Here is a 20,702-nt window from a genome sequence, read left to right on the forward strand (position 1 = left end):
ACAATTGAAGATTAAATTTGGAAAAATTATATACATATACGCTAACAATTTGAATTACTTTATTGTAATTCAAAACTAGTATGCGCAAGGATATGAAGCAAATAGCTATAGGTACTTATTTTAATATTTTATTATATTTTACATACTTTTAAACAATAAAATTTAAATTATTTTTAAGCTATTGTATATTTATTAGTGTTAGGCAACGATATAATATTGTGTACCGATATGGTTCGATTTTCCTGATATTGTAATTTGTTCGATATCGTATCAAATAATATAAATAAATTTATTAATAAAATTTAGTATTTTATATTATTTTATTATTAATACACCAAAATAATATAATAATTCACATTTCCCGGGGACACGTGAACAAACTTTATCAGCTGACAAATATTATTACTTATTAGTTATTAATTATTACACAGCACACACAATAAAATTATAGAACGATATCGGTGTCGAAAATGTGTTACAAATTTACAATATCGCATTATGGATATCGTTGTCCATCACTAACATTTATACACCAACATCACAAACAGGACAAACTTTTTCATACCATTCTATGGTAAGTTTATAGTATAATAAAACTTATAAGTTTATAACAAAAATAATAAAAATATTTAGTGTTATAAGTTATAGTGATATAATAAATTACTAGTTATATTAAAAAATATTCTTCTACACTCAGAATTATTTTTTGTATAAAATAATAATAACATCATCATCGAAATATTGAATTCAAATGTAATACATCCATTACAATGACCCACTCGACAGTCAACACTTAATGTATAGCAGAGTGGTACATACTGTCAAACGTTCATTATTTTAAACACTATAAGAAGGGCTTATTCTAAAGCGCACTTGGGCTGATTTTGCGTATTTGGAAAAGCAAAATGCGCACTTGATAATCAATTTTAGCGTAGTTGATTTTTTATAATTTATTGCTATATTATTAAGATAATACAGAAAATATTAGTTCCTATAGGTATTAATGTGTTTTTAAATTTGAAAAAATTAAGTTATTAGAAATTATAGACAAGAGCCTTTATTGATGAATATTATGTTAGTAGGTAACCTTGATTGTAATTTGTAATGCTAATATTAGAAATGCATTTTTCGTTTTGGGTAATGATTTAAATTTATTAGATCTTAATATGTGGGTAGTAGATATAAAGATTAAACATAATAGATTCGAAGAAATACAATAAGTGTCATTGCTTAAATTATAGCTAGTGCAACATTTATCTGCAGGGTCCAATGAGTTAAGAAATATCACTATTTTAATTGCTTGTGTTAGTCACAGCGCTAACGTTGAACAATTAATAAGTAAAAGCAATTTTAATAAATCAATCAACCGTCAAAGTTTGTATGTAGAAACACTAGAAACGGAAAATTAATATTTTTTTATTCATTTTACCACGCCTGGACTCTGGAGCCTGCTCTTCAAAATTGAGATTCAAGACAAGTAATATAGATATAAAAATTATGAAATAATAATAAAAAAAAATAAATAATAAATTATGAATTTTGTATCAAAGACTTATGTGCTGAAGCCAAAGAACAAGAATGGTTTAATGGGATTTATATGGCAATTTCAAAAAGAAAATCTAAAGATGAAAAAATATCAAACTGAAAACAATTTTAAAAAGAGGCGCTCTAACATTGTGTTGTGTTGTATTAATTACGAAAAAAGGTCAAGTGGATACCGCTCTGCTGTATAGTAGAGATGGATATGAGTAGGTCACTATAATGGATGTGTTAAATTTGTATGCAATGACAGGTACCATCATTGTATACGAAAAACGATTCTGAACGGAGATGATTTGTCAGTATAGGATAATTAGTTGGACATATTATATTATTAACTATATTTAAATTGTAATATATCGTTGTTTTACTCGATTTGGTAAAAAAACAAATTTCATATGCTCATAAAATTGTTTCTATATTGACGTTATAGTTTTTTTTTTTTACAGTTATACCTATAGTTCTATTTTGATAGGCTTATTTTTTAAATAAAGTGCATAGTTGATTAAAATTCTGAGAATAAGCCCTGAGAATAGCTTGTATAATAAAAACTAGTTATAAAAAAATATATTTATTACTATTCGTTAAGAATTTCAAGTTTTTCAAATACATCATATTGCAATTCTTAAAATAAAAATTATTATTATATTTATTATATATACATACATTCTTGAATCCAAAAGGTGTATTAATAAAAAAATATTTATTCTTGTAAAAATCTATTTGATAGACAATTAGTAAGTTATAGGTTATTACTTATAATTGGAGTTATTATGTTAATATGCGTATAATTCTATAATTATTTATTTTTATTTATTTCAGTAAAATTGTATTCAATAAATTATCATGAATACTGAAATTGTCTTTATTTAAGTTAACTCTATTTAAAAAAAAAAAAGGAGTAAATGGGATTTTTAAAATAAATATTAAATAAGCATATTGACTAAAAAATGGTTTATGTAGCAACCACTGCACTGTAGGTCTATCGCTGATATTAAATTATATTTTATGTTATCTAAGGATTAGTTTGGTATAGGTATAAGACAAAATACAAATTATGAATTAATAGAAAAATAAAGCTAAATCATAAAAACTAATAAATAAAAACAAGATATAAATATTAACTTACAATTCATTTATATTATATTATAATTTATATTTAAGTATAATATTATAAATTAATAGCACATATATTTTGGCAAAACTATGATACACAAATTATAGCAAATTATAATTAATTGAACTAATTCATTATCACAAATAAATAATAAAATACACATTTTTGAGAATATTGAGTAAATAAGTTATATTCAAATAAGTATTGGTAATATAATCTGTTTAAATGTAAAATAAATTCCTTCAAATTACATTTTGGTAATGTATAGTAAGACATAAGAATATGTTAATTGATATATTTTTCTAAAAGTCAGCACAAAATCATATAACCATAAGTTAGGTTAGGTTATATTTATTTTTGTAAATTATAGATAAAAAATAAATTTATAATTGAGTACTTTTTTGATAATAGAATTTAACAAGTGTTTTTGATGATTTGAATATTATTTAAAAAGGGAGTTTATAATGTTGTATTGAATAATGTACTAAGTACTCAAGTGCTCTTTATTACACTTATATTTTAGCCTAAACAAAACACTTACATTGGACAAATATCTATTATGTTTATTGTATAAATAAGTTTATAATATTATGTACATTACAAATAATTTAAAATATCCAAGGAAGCATATCAACTTTAGTTTTTGATAAGATTGTTGTGTAAAAACCTCATAACTATTGTGTTGAGTACCTATAATTAGTGTACTTACTAATAATTTATATATTTAGTGTTCCAACAACTAATACAATTATTTTTTAAGTATATTCATCAGTAAATTGATTGTTCTTTTAATTTGCAGTACATTTATTACATTTATCAACAATCTCGGAAGACAATAAATAATTATATAAGTTTTTTGTCATTACAACATAATAAGTTAAACAAATGACAAATATTTGGCAAGCACACCAATTGTGATGACCCAGCTTTTTATATAATATTTTTGGACCCAATATAAAGGACACAAATCTACTAATGAATATAATTACAATTACAATGTTTGACCATGTTAAAACTTATAAGGACAATTTTAATTTGGCTTTAGAACTAAAAAATAGTGAAGAAAAAATGAAAAAAAGTAAATTTATAGAAATAAACTATAAAATTAAAACTTATAAAATAAATTTTGAGCTGATATTTTTTTTTTTTCTATTTTTTTACTATTCTAATACAAATATTTTATATTTCTTAATCTTAAAACATAATAAATAATATTATTTTCAGTATTTAATTAGTTTATTTTTGGAATTTTATGACAGATTTTATACCATATTTCAATATAACCATAGCATATTATGTTTAAAAAATTACAAAAATCAACTCAAATTGTATCATTGTTTTGTTCGTAATATAATACTAAAAATCACCACTATCATAATAGTTAACATTAATGCGTCTAACAGTAAATAGCATATTGTATAATGTACACTTACAATTAAAATTTATATTTATATATATAGAGAGATTCACAAAGTCATTTTGTTCATTTTTAATTAAGCTACCTATCAGTATTGGCCGATGACAACATCTATTTTTTTTTAGAAATTGCACTTCTTCTACTAACACGTCCACAAAACAAACCAACTATGAATATTAGTCCCATAAAAGTGAACAAAACGACTATAAGGTATTTTTTAGAAGGTGATTTAGCGACTTGTCCATATAATTGTTGTAAGCTCTCAGGATAGATCTACAAAATTAAATTAAATTATTACAATTGCATTTAAATATAAAATTATAATATATAATATAATGACTGATAAACATGAAGTTCATATTATCGTATTAGTGAGAATCAAAAATTGTGTATATCACTGTTTTCACTATAATATATAAACAAGTAATAATTATATTAAAATCAGGGCTCACTTATATGTCTGTATATTTTGGTTTTTTTCTTTATAAATGCTTATTTTAAAAATTCATTGATATTTTCATATATTTGTAATTATTTACACAAAAAATCTAATTTTTCATAAAATAAATAAATTTTAAAATGATTATTTGATTTAAATTATAATCATTATTTATCAGTGGATAGATGTGAACATCTAAATCATACAATTATAATCATGATCATATTAAAAACATATCTTAAGAGTACATTGTACTCGCATATGTCTCCGTCTTACCAATATATACAATACCAAAATATGTTTAGTAGTTCCAGTTATCTATGTTTAGCTTAAATAATAAAGTGAAATGGCCTATAAAATAATTTAAGGGAAGGATCTGTGCACTTTTGTTGATTTTTTATGATATTTAAATTTTTAAGAGCATTACAAGTATGTAAAATATTAATATTTATAATTGCTCATAGTTCAGTATAAATTAAAATATTTAAAAACTGACGATAATTTATAGATAATGTTCATACCTTTAATTAATTAATAATAGGTCGTTTCACTCCAATATTTAAGCAAAACCTAACCTTACCTATATGGTAAGCATTAGTAAGACGGAAAAATACATGTAACTATGTCTTCTTAACATGTCACATACATGCTTAAAAAAAGCTTATTTAATTACTTTGTATTTTTATCTCGTTTTTTTAATTGTTAATATTGTAATCAGTACCTACATAAGTAACAATAAATTGTGTAAATAGTATCATATGTACACTTGTTGTTTTCAATATGTTATTGAGTTATTAATATATTTTTTTTGTAATAATTAAAGAAAAAATTCCAAACAAGACTCTATTACATAGTTTTGTAAGCTAGTTTGTAAAAATATTCAATAATTTAAAAAATTAAAATTATTATATCCTGTTTGTTGTATTTGTATATGAATGTAATTATTAGGGCACTGATGTTGTTGCATTTGCAAATTTTTTTCTACTTTTTCAATATATTACTACGTATGTTATAAATGTGTGTCATGTAAGTAAAAACTAAATTCTAAACGTTTTTAGTGAAATTTTTTGCAATTTTTAGATTTTTATTGTAAATTTATTAAATTTACTCATTTAAACAACAATTTTAGTTACACTTATAGTCGACATTCAACCGTTGTAACATCTATGTTATCTTAAAAAATAAACATAATTTCAAGTTGGTAGGTACAGCACAAAAATAATTTGTGAAATATGACTATTTGTCAATTATGTGTTATTATAATGTTATAATTTGTTCTTCAGCCACTTCAAATAGAATACTGAATTATTTATATTTATATTTTTGGTAGAATTTTAGACTATAGCAGTAAATTTAAAACATTTATAACAAAACGCTGTTATTTTTCAGTGCAATTTTTAGTATTTTTTAATGCAATCAATTTTACTAGTTTTTTAGTACTACAACATCTGTGCTCTAGTAATTAATATACACCTTTTTTAAATTGATAACAAATACATACATATATTTTTATGATTTTAACATCATGATGACTTGAGCTCTGATTATAATATAAGTTTAATTTAGTGAAATGCTATATCAAAATTATATGTTTAAAAAACAAGTAATAATTTACTAACCAATGCTTTTGCGTTTTTAAACATTTCCATCCTCTGCAACAACATGTCGTGACACTTGGCACTGAGCGTTTTAGTTTTGGATTGAACAACAGATTGTAAGCATTGTAAATCTGTTTAAAAATAAAAATATTATATTATCGATCAAATGATTATATCAGACATTTGTAGATAAATTTTATGATTCTGAAAAGAAAAATATGTGAAAAATTACAATAGAAAACTATAATTTAACTACTTTTATCATAATGATTTATACTTTTCTAAAACCATATTCTAAATCAAAATTATTTTTAGAGAAAAAATGTACTGATGTTGGTTATAAATTAATGATTAACTTTATTGTTTATACATATTTAAATTTAAGAAAAAAAGTTTACTTTAAGAAATTTAATAGCATTATTCTGATCCATTGAAGTTTAAATTTTAACAATGTGTAATTTTTTCTATTATAAATAAATAATTACAAAACATTATAAGAAATAAAAATAAAGAATATTATTTGAAATTATATTCCTTAAAAATGTGAAATGTTTAAAAAAACACTTTTTTTAAGTTTTACTATTTCTATTCTAAACAATCTAAACAATTACAAATATAAAAAATATTAAATAAGTATTTTTTACATTAAAATATCACTTGATATAAATTAAATTAATATTATAGTGTCATAAGAAACTTACGTCTTCCAGCTCCCTGAGGAACTTCATCACAGTACTTGGTAATATCTAGAAAACATGCTCGTTGTAACAATGGATCAACATTAATATCAGCTTTGGATTCTTCAATCAATCCAGCTACTTCTAAACGACAAGCCCGACTATCTATTAACCCGTGACTTAATGCTTGTTTTAAACATTCTTCCACTTGTCCAGAATCCTCTAAATCACCATTGCCTTCATTGTGTTCTTCTTTTCGACAAAGCTCTTTAATCTAATTGCAAAAACAAAACAAATACATTTTTTTTTCATACACAAAATAGGTAAAAATTCTTAACATACCTCAGTTGTACAAAGACTTCGCAACAATGGATTTAATTTGTAATTTAATGCAGATTCACGTAAAGTAACAGATACTTGTTTCTCGCATTCTGGCTTAAGTTTTCTTTGACGAAACTTTTCCTAAACATTTTATCAATCATATTTAATCTAAAATCAATATATGTAAATCAATAAGGACAAACTTTTAAACATTGTAACACTTTGCCATTATACTCCGATTCTGGGCGTAATTTAGCCAATATTTGACTACAATACAAATTGATGTCTGTTTGACAACTATGATGCAGTGCTGGATCCAGTCTATAATCATCACTTTGTTCAATCATACGTTGAATTACAAGGGATTGACATTGTTTTTCAAAAGTAAGATCATGTTTGAATTTCTATAACAAATTTATTTATGATTTTTTTAAATAATAATCAAATGTTAATAAAAAAATAAACAAATAACATAATATCATATAGTTTATTAAAAATACTTAATAAACTTATCCATAAATAATACCTTTAGACAGCTCAAAGCCCGGGAGGTGTTTTCTTCTTTACAATAAAGTTGCAACATTTTGTGGCATTTTGTTAACAATACATAATCTGATGAACTATCAGTCAAATCTTGCCTTTGAATCAAAAATATTACTCGGTGACATTGATCTGACAATAAGCTTTTGTTCATTTCAAGACAAACTAAAACCTAAGATAAAGGATAAATGGTAAAAATCAATAACTAAAATTATGATTAAAAATTTTAAAAATGTTACAGATTATTTTACCTGTGCTGAACCAGATTCCATATTAGAACAATGTTTAGCAATATCATCTTGACATGCTTTTTTTAAAACTGGATCTAAATCTAAGAATTCCCGTTGTTGCAATAATTGAGCACGTAATTGTTGTCGGCAAGGTTTTGTTACCTTATGTTTAGAGTCGGTTATAGTATCATTACGTACTACTTCACTTAAACATGCAACAACCTAAAAAATCAAATCAACCATGCATAAGTTCAGACATATATGACAGACAGATGCATATATTTTATTATACAGAGTAATATAATTATACAAACCTCTGGTTTGGTACGAGACTTGGGACAATACCTAATAACAGTCGACCGACAAGCTTCTTTAAACGATAAAGTAAAACGGTAATCATTCATAGATATCAATTGAAAATGCTCCACAGCAGCACGACATTTTAATTCTGTTTTCATTTCTGGATTGTTTTTATTTTTGATCAAACAATCCATTACATCATTTTTACCAATTTCATCTTTAGATAGAAGTTCAGCCTGAAATTAAGAAAAATTAAAAATAATAATAATAATTAATAATTAATATTTATGTTTTAATTTACCGAACAAAATTGTTGAATGAATGGTTTACAATGTAATCTAATAACAGGGTTCAGCTGGATATCTTCAGCTTGTGCTTCTGTCCACCGACTAATCGATTCTTTACATTCTTTGGTCATCTTTTTACTGAAATTACATGTTTTATTTAAAATAAACTTTTTTTTTATAAAAAGTAATTATTTACTTATTGAAATGATCTTGTAAACAGAGCATTTCTTCTCCAACACCAGTTTTTTTGTGACAAAAATTTGGAAGATCCTTAATACATGCTTCAGCGATTTCTGGGTTTAGGTCTACACTAATAGCTCGTTGTATCATAACTTTTCGTACTTGGTCTTTACATTTTGGTTTTAACTAATTAAAAAAAAAAAAAAAATATCAAGGTATTAAAATATTTTAGTTTTATTAATGATTAAAAATTACTTTATATTTAGCTCCAGTAGAAGATGATGTAAAAGGTCGATAGTACTGAGTAAGACATGGCAAAATCAAGTTTTCTTTTGATTCTTTTATCCAATCTCCAGTAGCTTTGCATATCCTAGATGCATCTGAATAACATGCTTGATATAATGCAGGGTCTAATGTGAAATCTCGATTAATAAAATATTGAACTGGCAGTAATGCATTTTTGCATTTATCTTGGACTAATCCCACAAATAACTTTTCCAGTAAACAAGATATCACCCTAATTTAAAAAATATAAAACTAAATTAATACCATGTTGATATTTAATACTTATTTAAAAATTTTAATTACCTGTTGTAGCCAGGAGGTCTATCAGAACAATACTTATCAACTTCAGACTGACACATTTCTTGTAGTACAGGATCTACTCTCCAGTCTTCACCAATATTTGTGATGCGCATAAGTTTTTGTAACTAATTATGATTAAAAATATTACATTAAAAACAATAATGATTTAATACATAAAAAAAAAACACATACCGATTTTTGACAAGCCTTATCTATTCGATTTTTTTGACGTGATGGCTTAGAATGATCCATTAAACAATGAATTGTTCGTCTGCTAACTTCATTATTTCTACAATATTTTTCAATATCATTAGAACATGTTGAAACAACTTCTGGTGATAAATGATGGTTTTGGAGTAACAATTTTCGATGTTCCATTAATTCAAATTGACAATCAGAGGATACTTTACTGCCTGAAAAAAAAAAATTACTGTTAAATAAAAATAAATAATAATGTTTATTTTTTACAAATACAATAAATAAAAATAATGTATTTAATTTTATAATTTACTTGAATCATCTCTAAAGCCATTATACGCTGTGCCTGAGATAAGATGTTTAATAGCACATTGCACATATATTAATTATATATATATATACATATACACATTAATAGAGCATTATATACATAATTTAATAAATAGTAAAATATTTATCATTTTTTACTACAAATATGACAATAATAAAGTAAATTTTAATTTTTAAAATTTTTCATAAAAGGAACGCATTATTTAGTTTAATTAATGTAATATAATTTTTATATCCCTAACACCATTAATATTGATTCCAAATTTAACTGAAAAGTTTATAAATACATAATTCAAAATTTAAATACAAATATTTATTTAAGTTAAACTGAAAAACTGAATGAATGTTTTTCTTTAAATGTTTTCTTATAACCAGGGCTCAGGACTTAAAGCATTTACTTATTTTTATAGAGATTTAAACATTATCAGGTTTGTATTTAATATGTTCTTAAGACATTAAATAATAAAAGAGAGTTTTTATAAATATATCAAATAATAAGCAATTGTTTTCTATGGATATTAAAAAATTAGTATTTACTTGCATCAATATTATTAACAAAAAGTTCTTGCAATTTTAAATGTATAAATTATTCTATTTGAAATATGCGACAATATGCGTAATAAAATTTCAAATATTGGCCATCATACAATAAGTGGTAAAGTGATAATTTTTATAATTTTATTTTTAAATATTAAATTTGTATAATTCCATTCAATATTTTTTTAACTTTATCATTATTTGTGGTAATATATAATGTATATATAGTCAACATTATGCAGTATCTTAATGAAAAAGAAAATTTTGGTTATAAAAATATTCAATCACTTTTTGCATGACGACTACATATTGAAACTTGTATCAACTTTTTATCATACCATTTAATACCACTTGAGAAGATTGATATGCAAATACATGAACTCATGAGTTATGATAGTTATAATTAATACATTTTCATTATTAGAATTGTTAAACATTTTGTAAGAAGACAAAAATATTGGTAATTTATTTGCTCATTAAAAAAAGTACTATCATTTTTCTATCCATAGTCAATATTTTTATTTTCAAACAATGAATTGGTATTCATCTTCAAAATATGAATTTATTTAAATATTTAAAGTAAATTAAATATTTTAATACTTTTTATATCTTTTAACTTTACCATTATGAATAGCATTTTCTAAACACAACAATAATTGTGCCAAACGTACGTCCTTGTCATCAGATACTAATCTTCGACAGCGGTATGTACGGATGTCTTCTCTACATGCTCTAGTTAATCCTTTACTGACTCTAATATTACCAGAAATCAATTTTTCTCTCCTCCAGAGTTGGTTTTGGCACTATATATAAAAGTAGGAAAACAAATTTTAATAGATATATTCTAATATTTATAACCTAAGTAATAAAATTACCGGAAGTGACATTTGTCCACTACCAATATGTCCAGAAAGACAGTTGTAAACAAGACCACTACCAGTTGGTATGTCAGCACATAGTTTCTCTTTGTCTTTTAAGCAGGCCATATGAAGGGAGTAATCAAATTTTATATTATCTGCTTGCCACTCAGATAACTTATAAACCAAAGGTAAACATTGCTTTGGAGAAAGTTTGTCTATATTGGATTGAAGGCATTCCAATACACGTCCTCGATACAGTGTCTATAAATTAAATAAGTACATTTATACATTTATAATAATACACAAATAATTTAAATAATTTGCACATACATCTGTAATAGAAATATTGTAACAGTGAAATTTTTTTATGTCATCTTGACATGAGTTTGAAAAATTTGTGATTAGTCTAAAATCAGAAAATGCTATATTTTCAATTCGCATTATTAAATGAAGGCAGTCATTATTCCTGATGCCCTGTTTTTTGTCAACTATGCAACCAAACCAATTTTTGTCTCGTTCGCAATTGAGTTTTTCAATTTCATATCTACATTTTGGCCATAGTACAGCTCGAAGATTTTCTTTTGCCATAAACTTTTTTAAATGAGTCCAAATGGCTTTTGGACAGTTACCCGAAAAATCTGAATCCTAAAACAATTAAATCAGTAATTAATAATATTTAAATTTATTTTTTCAGAAAGAGTAGATGGGATATTTTTAAATAATTTATTTCAAATAATTAATTCATAAAATATTAATAGAATAAAATGTTTCATACAATGTGTAATTGTTAAGAGGATTTTATACCCGCATGTGTTGTCTCTTCTTACTAATGTAGATTATAGCAAATTTTCGTTTAGCAGAACACATTTTGTGATGTTAGCTTTAATATTAGAGTAAATTTACCTTTTATCAAATTTACAGGTAAAAATATTATCTAGGGCATCTCATAGGCTTTTAATGATATTTATATATTTATGTATATTTATTTTTAAATGAGTTATGGTTATATAAAACATTAAAACTTTAAAATGCTCGTAACTCGATTAAAAATTAAAATACCAATAAAATCCTATGAGATGCCCTAGATAACATTATTACCTTTAAGTTTGATAATAAGTAAATTGACTCTAATATTAAAGCTAATATTACAAATTGTGTTCTGCAGAACGAAAATTTGCTATAATCTACATTAGTAAGACAGAGACAACACATGCGGGTATAACATCCTCTTAAGTGATTTTTATGAAATAACAATTAAGACATTAGGTATAAAATATACTATAGACAATTAACCTACGTCATTGATGCCTGTACTTTTAATAATGAAAAAATTTAAATAAATATATACTAAAAAAAAGTATACGATTAAATTTTAGGTGAATAGTTTAACTAAGTCACTTATTAAGTGGAGTATAGATGAATAAGTAACATTTTAATGGAGTTTTAACTTATAGGTACTATAACTTACTGTACTTCATAATTATCTAGGCAATTGAAATTTAATACATATTTTATACAAAACTTATACCATAAAGAAGATTGGAACCGATGATTTCATTTTTTGTCTAACATGTGCAACATAGGATTATTGACGTGTTCTATTTCTAAGGTACTGGATTGATATAATTAAGTGATGAGATTTTTGAAAACAGATTTGAATTTGTCTTCAAGTCTACTTGAGATCAATTATCTCATATTCTTGATTTTTTTTGATTTTTTACTTCTCCAAAAATTTAAATATGTCAAGTTTTAATAAATTGTTTTTAGGATTTTGGGGGATAGTATCAAAAATGTAGGATAATCGATCTCAAGTAAACTTAACGACAAATTTAAATCTGTTTTCATGATTTTTATCACTTCATTATATTAATTGATACATTGGAAATAAATCAAAAATATAAATTAAATAGATTAAATAAATCTTATGTTGCATGTGTGTTAGACAAAAACATAAAATCACCCTTTAACTTTCTTTTTAAAAATAAAATGTAAGTCATAAGATCTTATTTGAAGTCCCCTAAAAAAAATAACTTGATACATCTAATTACTAATAATATGTATAGTATACAATCATTTGTTTTAACAACTGATGATTGGAACAACACATAAAAATTAATGTCTAACAATTTTGTCGCCTATTTAATTAGAATCAACTAATACTAATGTTTATATTAATATAAAAATTAGTTAGGTATCAACAAATTATTATTTTCTTGTACTCTATACAAATCTAATTCTTGATTATTTTATAAACACTGTAATAATTTTATTATAGTTTGAAAAAAATATACATAACTAAATTAACTAAATATATTATAACATGAATACTTGTAAAGTTAAAGATAAAGTACATTTAACTTAGTTATATTTGAAACCATTATGTTCCTTCATTCACTTAATAATTAAGAATATTATTTTAACAAAATATACCAAGACCAAGTAAAATAAGCTTAATTAAAATAGTACTCTGTTATTGATACTTATACAATTATTATAATTTTGTTTATGCGGGAAGTGCAACAAGCATATTATATTTAAAAAAAAGTTTAAATTGGTATGTAATTTTTTTATTTTATCAATTTAACACATTGAACATTACCACATTGAAACTGTTTATAATTTATTTTTAAATTTTAACACAGAGCGAATAATTACCTCATAGAGCTGTATGCATTCGAGGATGTCGAGTTTCGACACTGCTGCAGTGCCCGCGTTGGCACATCTTAATTTCAAGTAATCGACGCACGACGGTTCGGCCAGCAATGAATCGACAGCGGATGCATGGACGACGGTGCACGACAGCAGCAGCAGCAGGACCGAGGCGACGACGACTGGCCGGGCCATGGTTACTTACGGATCGCAAGGGGGCGGATCACTGGTGACAGCTCGTCAACAGTCGTGGATGACGTCTTGAGGGCGACATGACGACGGCACTACCACTTCCGGCTCGTCAGGACACGGAAACAACGCACAACTACGGCAATTCGGCTGTCAATCGGCGGCGGCGGCGGCGGCGGCGGCGACGACGACAACAGCAGAGCGATTCATTCGAATTGTCACCAAATATGTACTAATATAATAATAATATAAGGTACGGACGGAGGTTCTTATCAGTAATAACGCGGATCGTCGCCGGCACGCAATTTGTCTTCTTATTTCGTATCACTCGTTATCATTGCCGTCGTCGTCATCGTATTATTATTATTGTTGTTGTTGTTGTTGTTGCTGTTGTTATATCGATAGCCGTCACGATAATAACAGCTACCACCACGAATCTTGATCGTACTCGAGTACGTGCTATCACTGCTGATCGTGTATGACAATAATTAATTGACAACGAGTCAACGACAAAGATCCGAAATGATAAATTATTATCGTCGTTGTTGCGTCGTTATCGTAATCGTACCGCCGACAGACTAATATCACAAAATGAAATAATCTAAAAAATGTAATGAAATGCGGATGAGTTTCCCACTCAGAGAATCGAAAACGGCCAAACCGGTAAAATAATACTCGAACCAAAGCTGTTCAGTTCTAGATAACGGTCAACGGCAGCGGCGTAGGAGTCGTAGGACCGATAAACGTTACACTAGTGGCGTATTATATCGTTAATGTTTTTTTTTTTTTTTTCTAATTAGCCGATAAATTATTTTAATTACAGCGAGTCGCGCCGATGGCCTACGCCCCGTACAGCGATTACGACTCGTCGACGTAGGTAGTACCGATTGCCTAATCTGTGTCTGTCTGTTGGCGTTTTGTGATGAAAACGCATCATTGAAACGGTTTTGTCGTTTGATAATAATTGATATTATTCGAGTAATATATAATTAGGTGTATGTTATCGAGTCAATTGAATTGAAAAAAACATTTTTTTTTTTTCAATGGGGAACGTAGGTAATTGTTTGGCTGTAAATAGTGTATCGAGTGTATCTCGTCCGTGAGTAAGTTAGGTACTGTAGACTACAGTCTGTAGTCTGTAACGTAGGTACCTATGTGTACCATTTGAATTCAGTGATTGATTATTGTACCTGTGCGAAACACAATTCTGAGCGGAGACGAATGGTCAGCCTATATTAATAATAGTATATTTTAATCTGTATTTATATTGCTATTAAAGTTATTTACTGTGGTACTCCGAGTATTCGTAATTATACGGTTTAGGTTAAATTAATTTTCACTGCATTGGAAAATGTCACAGCGCATTAGCGCGTTTAAAATATAAATATAGGGTTGGAATGTGTTAAAAACGTTTTAAACAAGTAGTTTTAAAATTAACATTAAATTATCTCGTATTATTTCTATGAAATACATATACATTTTGTTTGTAGATCACGGCATGTATGTATTTACATGAATGTACACAATAAACTGTTATCCATAAATCAATAAATCCAATATCCATAATGTAGAATGTAGATAATATAAAAACGATGTTACTTGAAACACTTTATAACATAGGTATCAATATATTATATAATATATTAGAGTTGAAACAAAACATTGCTATAAATTATTTAAAACGTGTTTAAACCGTTACAACAAATAAAACAATTGTTTAAACGAATGAAACGTTTGTTTTGTTTTTTATAAAAACTGTTTTTTCCAATTCTAAATGTATACGTTGAGAGTTTCAAGAAACCACAAATAATAATATTAAATTACAACAAAATAACTAAAATCGTTATTATTTGTTTAAAAATATAATTTTGTTCAAATCTTAACTTAAAACTTACATATTCTGTATTTTTGTGGTTTTGACGAATTTTAATAACATTTTTTTCTCAAATGCGTTTATCATGTTCGTGTCTATGTAGCTATTGTACCTAACTAAAATAGTTTTAATTATCATTAATAAAAATGTATGAGAAACTTTATATTAAATTGTAAAGCTTTTTGACCGAGTAAAAATGTTTTTATCGATATTTATAGAAAAAAAAAATCAAAAATTATAATGTCATTAAATAAAGTTTAGTTCGCCCTGGTTTAAATAAAAACAAATATAGCATATCTAATCTTCAATATTTTGGCCCGAAAGCGGCATTTTCAGTCAGCTGAAAAAAATAACTGAAGTAAATTAGTTTTCTTTAATTTGTTGTCATAATATTTTATTGCTGGAAAGTGAAAGGTACAACACCTGTTAAAATATGAAAATATTGAAAATCGTATTAATTATATTGTACATTTTAAATGTCTATAGAACTCTAGAAACAAATTAATCGTTGTATAAAAATTGATAGGTAGTACAAAATATGAAATTTAAGACTCTGGTGTTGTAGAAGTTGTATTTTTCTTTTTGTATGTTATCGATTTATAGGAGAAGTCTATTCTATATTTTACTTATATATCTACAACGATAAGTAGTTTAAAAAAAGCAATGCATAATTCCATACTATACTAATATTTGAAAGAGTGCACATCTATTTATTCATCTTCATAAATATTCAAAGCTGGGCATTAACGAGTTAATAAATTAAAAGTTAGGTTAATTTTAACTTATTAACTTAACTAGTTACGTTTGGATTTTCATTAACTTAACTATAAACTAACTAATTTTATTTTTTAATTAACATGAAACTAACGAATTTATTTTTCATTTTAAGAAATAAGTTAAGTAAATTTTTTTTTTTACTTTTACATACACTATTTCAGTTGTTTTCATGTCAAAAAATATTTTTATTGTGAATTTATTAGTTAAAAATGTTATTTTTCTAATCACTCTGTACTCTAAAAGAACATTTTGTATATATTAGAAAATATGAAAATATAGAAATACTGTATGTCGTATGAAGTATAAGCATTATAGTCCATAATTTAGTTGTGTGTATGTAAGAAATAAAGTACGCTAACGAATAAAAAAAAATAACTTTTTTTTAACTTCATAAAAAGTTTAAATAAAATTTGTATTAACTTTTAACTTAGCTGAGTAACCAAAAATTTTATTAACTTTTAACTTTTTCTTATTGATGCATATTAACTTAACTTAACTGAGTTAAAAAAAATCTTTAACTTGCCCAGCCTTGTAAATATTAAATATTTTCTAAAAAAAATTGATCTTTTCTTTCATTATCTATCAACCTGACATCCTATTTAATATTCGATTATTTATTATTGCCTATCGGTATTTGTTATATCGTCACTATTAACTACTAATATTTAACGATGGCGTTAATAAGGTGTGTAATAAATATTCAATCTAAATCACGAAATGCAACGATAACTTATTATGCTTTGGAAAAACAAAATAGATATGGATTATACTTAGATATTTTTATGAGTTATATAAAGTCTAAATGGCTTTTTCCGAAAACGACGGCCTTAAAGCTGAAATCAAAATTGACTTATAAGTTATAACGTTAAACTTAAAAACATTTAGTTTATATAAGTGTAGGTACTATAGTTACTTCTATAGGGATTGTACCATGGACACTGTACGGTCAACCAGAAAAAATTAAAACAAATTTAAATAGTTTGTACTATTTTAAGTACCTATAGTAACAACATTAACCACAGTCAATATGGTGGACAGTTTGTAGGTACTATTTTAGGTAGAAAAAAATTTATACATATCACATAATTTGTTATTAAAAAACACAGGTAGTTAAATTTAATAATTTAATATTCTGATGTTGTATTATAAAATAATATGATTTATAACTCACCGGTTCATAAAGGTTTTTAGTAACTTTATCCCTACAAGTCACTTTTGAACACTTCTAACGAATATTTGATTTATTTATTCTTAAAAAATGGTATAATCATAAACTCATAACTATATTTAAACATTTTCGGATTAAGTTTAGTATTTTGGTTTTGGTTCATTCTCTACTGTGTCATCAAACTCATTTCTCATACTTATTGCGATCACAATTCGTGATCTAAAATTTTAAGTAATTTAATTAAATCTTATCCTGTAAAATATATTTCCCGGTTTATTTATACTGTACAGAGTCCGCGATCGATGTTTTACCAATTTATTTTAACCATACAAAGTGACTGTGGTATGCAACTCAAATAATTGATAGAAGTTTGCATGTTATTCAATGATCATTAAAAACATAGCCATGTAAAATACAAATTTATTTCATATCGATATACTAGTGTATATTTAAAATTTATAGGTACATATTTTGCATTTACTTGTCAATTTTTCATTAATAAATACATTAGTCACTAATGCGCTTATTAATAAAGTCAAGTATGCACTAATCATTAGTGCATATTTGACAATTATTTATACAAAGGTGTATGTTTTATAATTTTATAAAGAAAAACTTAATTTTAAATAGATTTTTTGGACCTGAGATATTATTATGATGGTTTTATTTATATAAAATAAATATTTTAAAATTAGTGTTTGTGTTTTTCTCGACGATGACTTGTATTGTTATTTATCGGTACACTGCAAGCGTGATTCAAAAAAAATATATATATATAAATTGGAAAAGAAAAATAATAATAAGCAATTTATAATTTTAGCAATTTTACCAATATATTTCCGATCTAGAAAAAAGATTTTTATTCAATACTATGATTTTTTTTTTTTTTTTTTAATGGATATTTTAATAGCATATTTAGTGCGAGGGCATAAGTGCATGCATATTTCAAGGTTTTTAGGGCATGAAGTCCCTGTACATGTTGGATAGGCCAAACCTAGTTATTCGTTATTCATATATTACACCTTATTAGTACTAATAATTCTGATTATATATTTGCACATTATGATTTGTGATAGCGAGTCCAAGGGTTTGTAGTTGTTAATTTTGATGATACAACATATTAATAAATAGGTAGTTCTTAGAATTGTTATAATAATTTGGTAGCCTATTACATGCTTTAAAATATAGGTATATACTTTATAATATAATATTATAGTTTAAATTTGCAATTCTTTAGACAATAGACAGTTTGTACTTTAAACCCTTATCCATGGTTGAATGTAGTTTTTATTTAACAATAAGTAATATGAAAAATTATTACGCACCAACTCTTATAGACACGGTCAAATACGTCCTTCGATTGTATACATGAGTATATTAGTCATATTAGTCATACTTTAATATAAATTATAATTATCCAGTGCCGTACTTAAAGGTCTCAGAGCCCCAATGCAATTACTAAAAAATAAACCTTTTCAAAATATGTTAATAAAAACTCTTTATAAAAATGGACATGGCCGAAACGCTGTCGGTTAGATAATGCATTTTATCGGTTGCCAAAAACAGACACCCAGAGTCTACTTGGGAGGGGGGGGGGCGCTTGACTGCTTGAGCCCTTGAGATCCGCGCCTGAGTTGGGCTCGGGATACGCGTAACTTTTTGTTTTACATATTTAAGCAGAACGACGCACATCACTGAAATTTTTACAAATAAAAATAATTATTTATTACCTATATGTATTTTAAGCACTTATAGGTACTTGAAACAATGCATGTTTTAATGTATTATACTTTAGTTTAATTTATCTGGAGGATTACATAAACACAATTACTCCAATTAATTACTCCTCAGAATTACTATCTAGTTGAGATTTTATTATTACTTTGTGCTTCGTGATTAAAATAAAATATACTTTGACAAATCGAGACATAGTGTTTTCGTGTCTTAGAAAAGCTAATATAATATTTTTCAACACAGTTTAGCAGATTTTAAGACACTAACTTCCTAATTCTAATTAAACAACATAATATAATATGTTATATAGGTCCATCTATGTTTTATTTAACCCACGTGTCACAAGCGTATCATATTAACCAAACGTGTTTTCAGATGGGTGAATTCCCTGGTCTCAGCCCGTTGATTCACAGTTACTTGTCCAGCATGGTGGAAGTTGACACAGGCGCGCATTGTACCATTCAACAGTATCTAAAGCTCACTTCACGTCGTGCGTCCGGCCAAATCGACACGACGACTAGTTGATTACGTCGGTTTATAAAAGATCATCCGGCGTACAAGTATGAACGTAAATGTATTATTGCGACCTCAGGCCCGTAGCCAGACCAAATTTTTTTTTTTTTTGAGGGGGGGGGGCATTATATATAAAAACAATATAAAAAAAATATTTTTAGGAGGGGCAACGCCTCCCCCCCTTGGCTATGGGCCTGTGCGACCTACGATCATTTTTTAGTTTAATAGGTTACAAATGAAATATGTTATTTTTGTTCGGCAGACGAGACACCGTCGTTAGCGATGAAATCAATTACGATCTATTAATGACCGTCGACGGCGTCCAGTCCGGTCCAGGAGCGGTTTTATTTCTTTGCCTGGGGGGGGATATTCTTTTTACATTAATATTGTACAATTTATACATAATTAAATCAATGAAAATATTTGACAAAATAAAGCCATGGCCTCTATGCCCCCCCTAAAAGCCACTTCTGGTCCGGTAACATTAAATTTCTCGTCTTTGACTTTTGAAAGACTGTCTGCTAGCCAACTTAAAAATACAGAAAACAATACTGCAGGTCTCGCTAAAGGTATATTCTTATACTCCATAGATGTGCATACTGCATAGTATGTTGCTGTTATCCTGTTAGTTTTAATATATTTTA

The 20,702-nt window shown here is 26.1% G+C and overlaps 1 protein-coding gene across 1 annotated transcript; it reads right to left on the reverse strand.

Moving 5' to 3' along the window:
- Window positions 1-3,987: 3,987 nt before the first annotated feature.
- Window positions 3,988-14,710, reverse strand: LOC113557315 (Golgi apparatus protein 1). Its single transcript, XM_026962768.2, has 17 exons — window positions 13,811-14,710; window positions 11,486-11,800; window positions 11,171-11,416; window positions 10,918-11,098; window positions 9,423-9,643; window positions 9,234-9,355; window positions 8,901-9,162; window positions 8,662-8,831; window positions 8,480-8,603; window positions 8,193-8,414; window positions 7,900-8,100; window positions 7,635-7,820; window positions 7,312-7,512; window positions 7,130-7,249; window positions 6,812-7,061; window positions 6,132-6,241; window positions 3,988-4,346 (listed from the first exon to the last, which is right to left on the reverse strand). Exons 1-17 carry the CDS (start codon window positions 13,997-13,999, stop codon window positions 4,185-4,187), a joined length of 3,282 nt encoding a protein of 1,093 aa, XP_026818569.1. The 5' UTR covers window positions 14,000-14,710; the 3' UTR covers window positions 3,988-4,184.
- Between the last annotated feature and the right edge of the window lie 5,992 nt (window positions 14,711-20,702).

Source organism: Rhopalosiphum maidis, chromosome 3, assembly GCF_003676215.2.
Source record: "Rhopalosiphum maidis isolate BTI-1 chromosome 3, ASM367621v3, whole genome shotgun sequence".
Lineage (NCBI taxonomy): Eukaryota > Metazoa > Arthropoda > Insecta > Hemiptera > Aphididae > Rhopalosiphum > Rhopalosiphum maidis.

Bases quoted from the DNA above. Each gene is read 5' to 3' on its own strand.
- LOC113557315 (XM_026962768.2), bottom strand. From the start codon at position 13,999: ATGGCCCGGCCAGTCGTCGTCGCCTCGGTCCTGCTGCTGCTGCTGTCG. The intron at 11,801-13,810 runs GTAATTATTCGC...TAATTGTTTTAG, and splicing joins AATGCATACAGCTCTATGAG to GATTCAGATTTTTCGGGTAA. The intron at 9,356-9,422 runs GTATGTGTTTTT...AATCATAATTAG, and splicing joins ATAAGGCTTGTCAAAAATCG to TTACAAAAACTTATGCGCAT.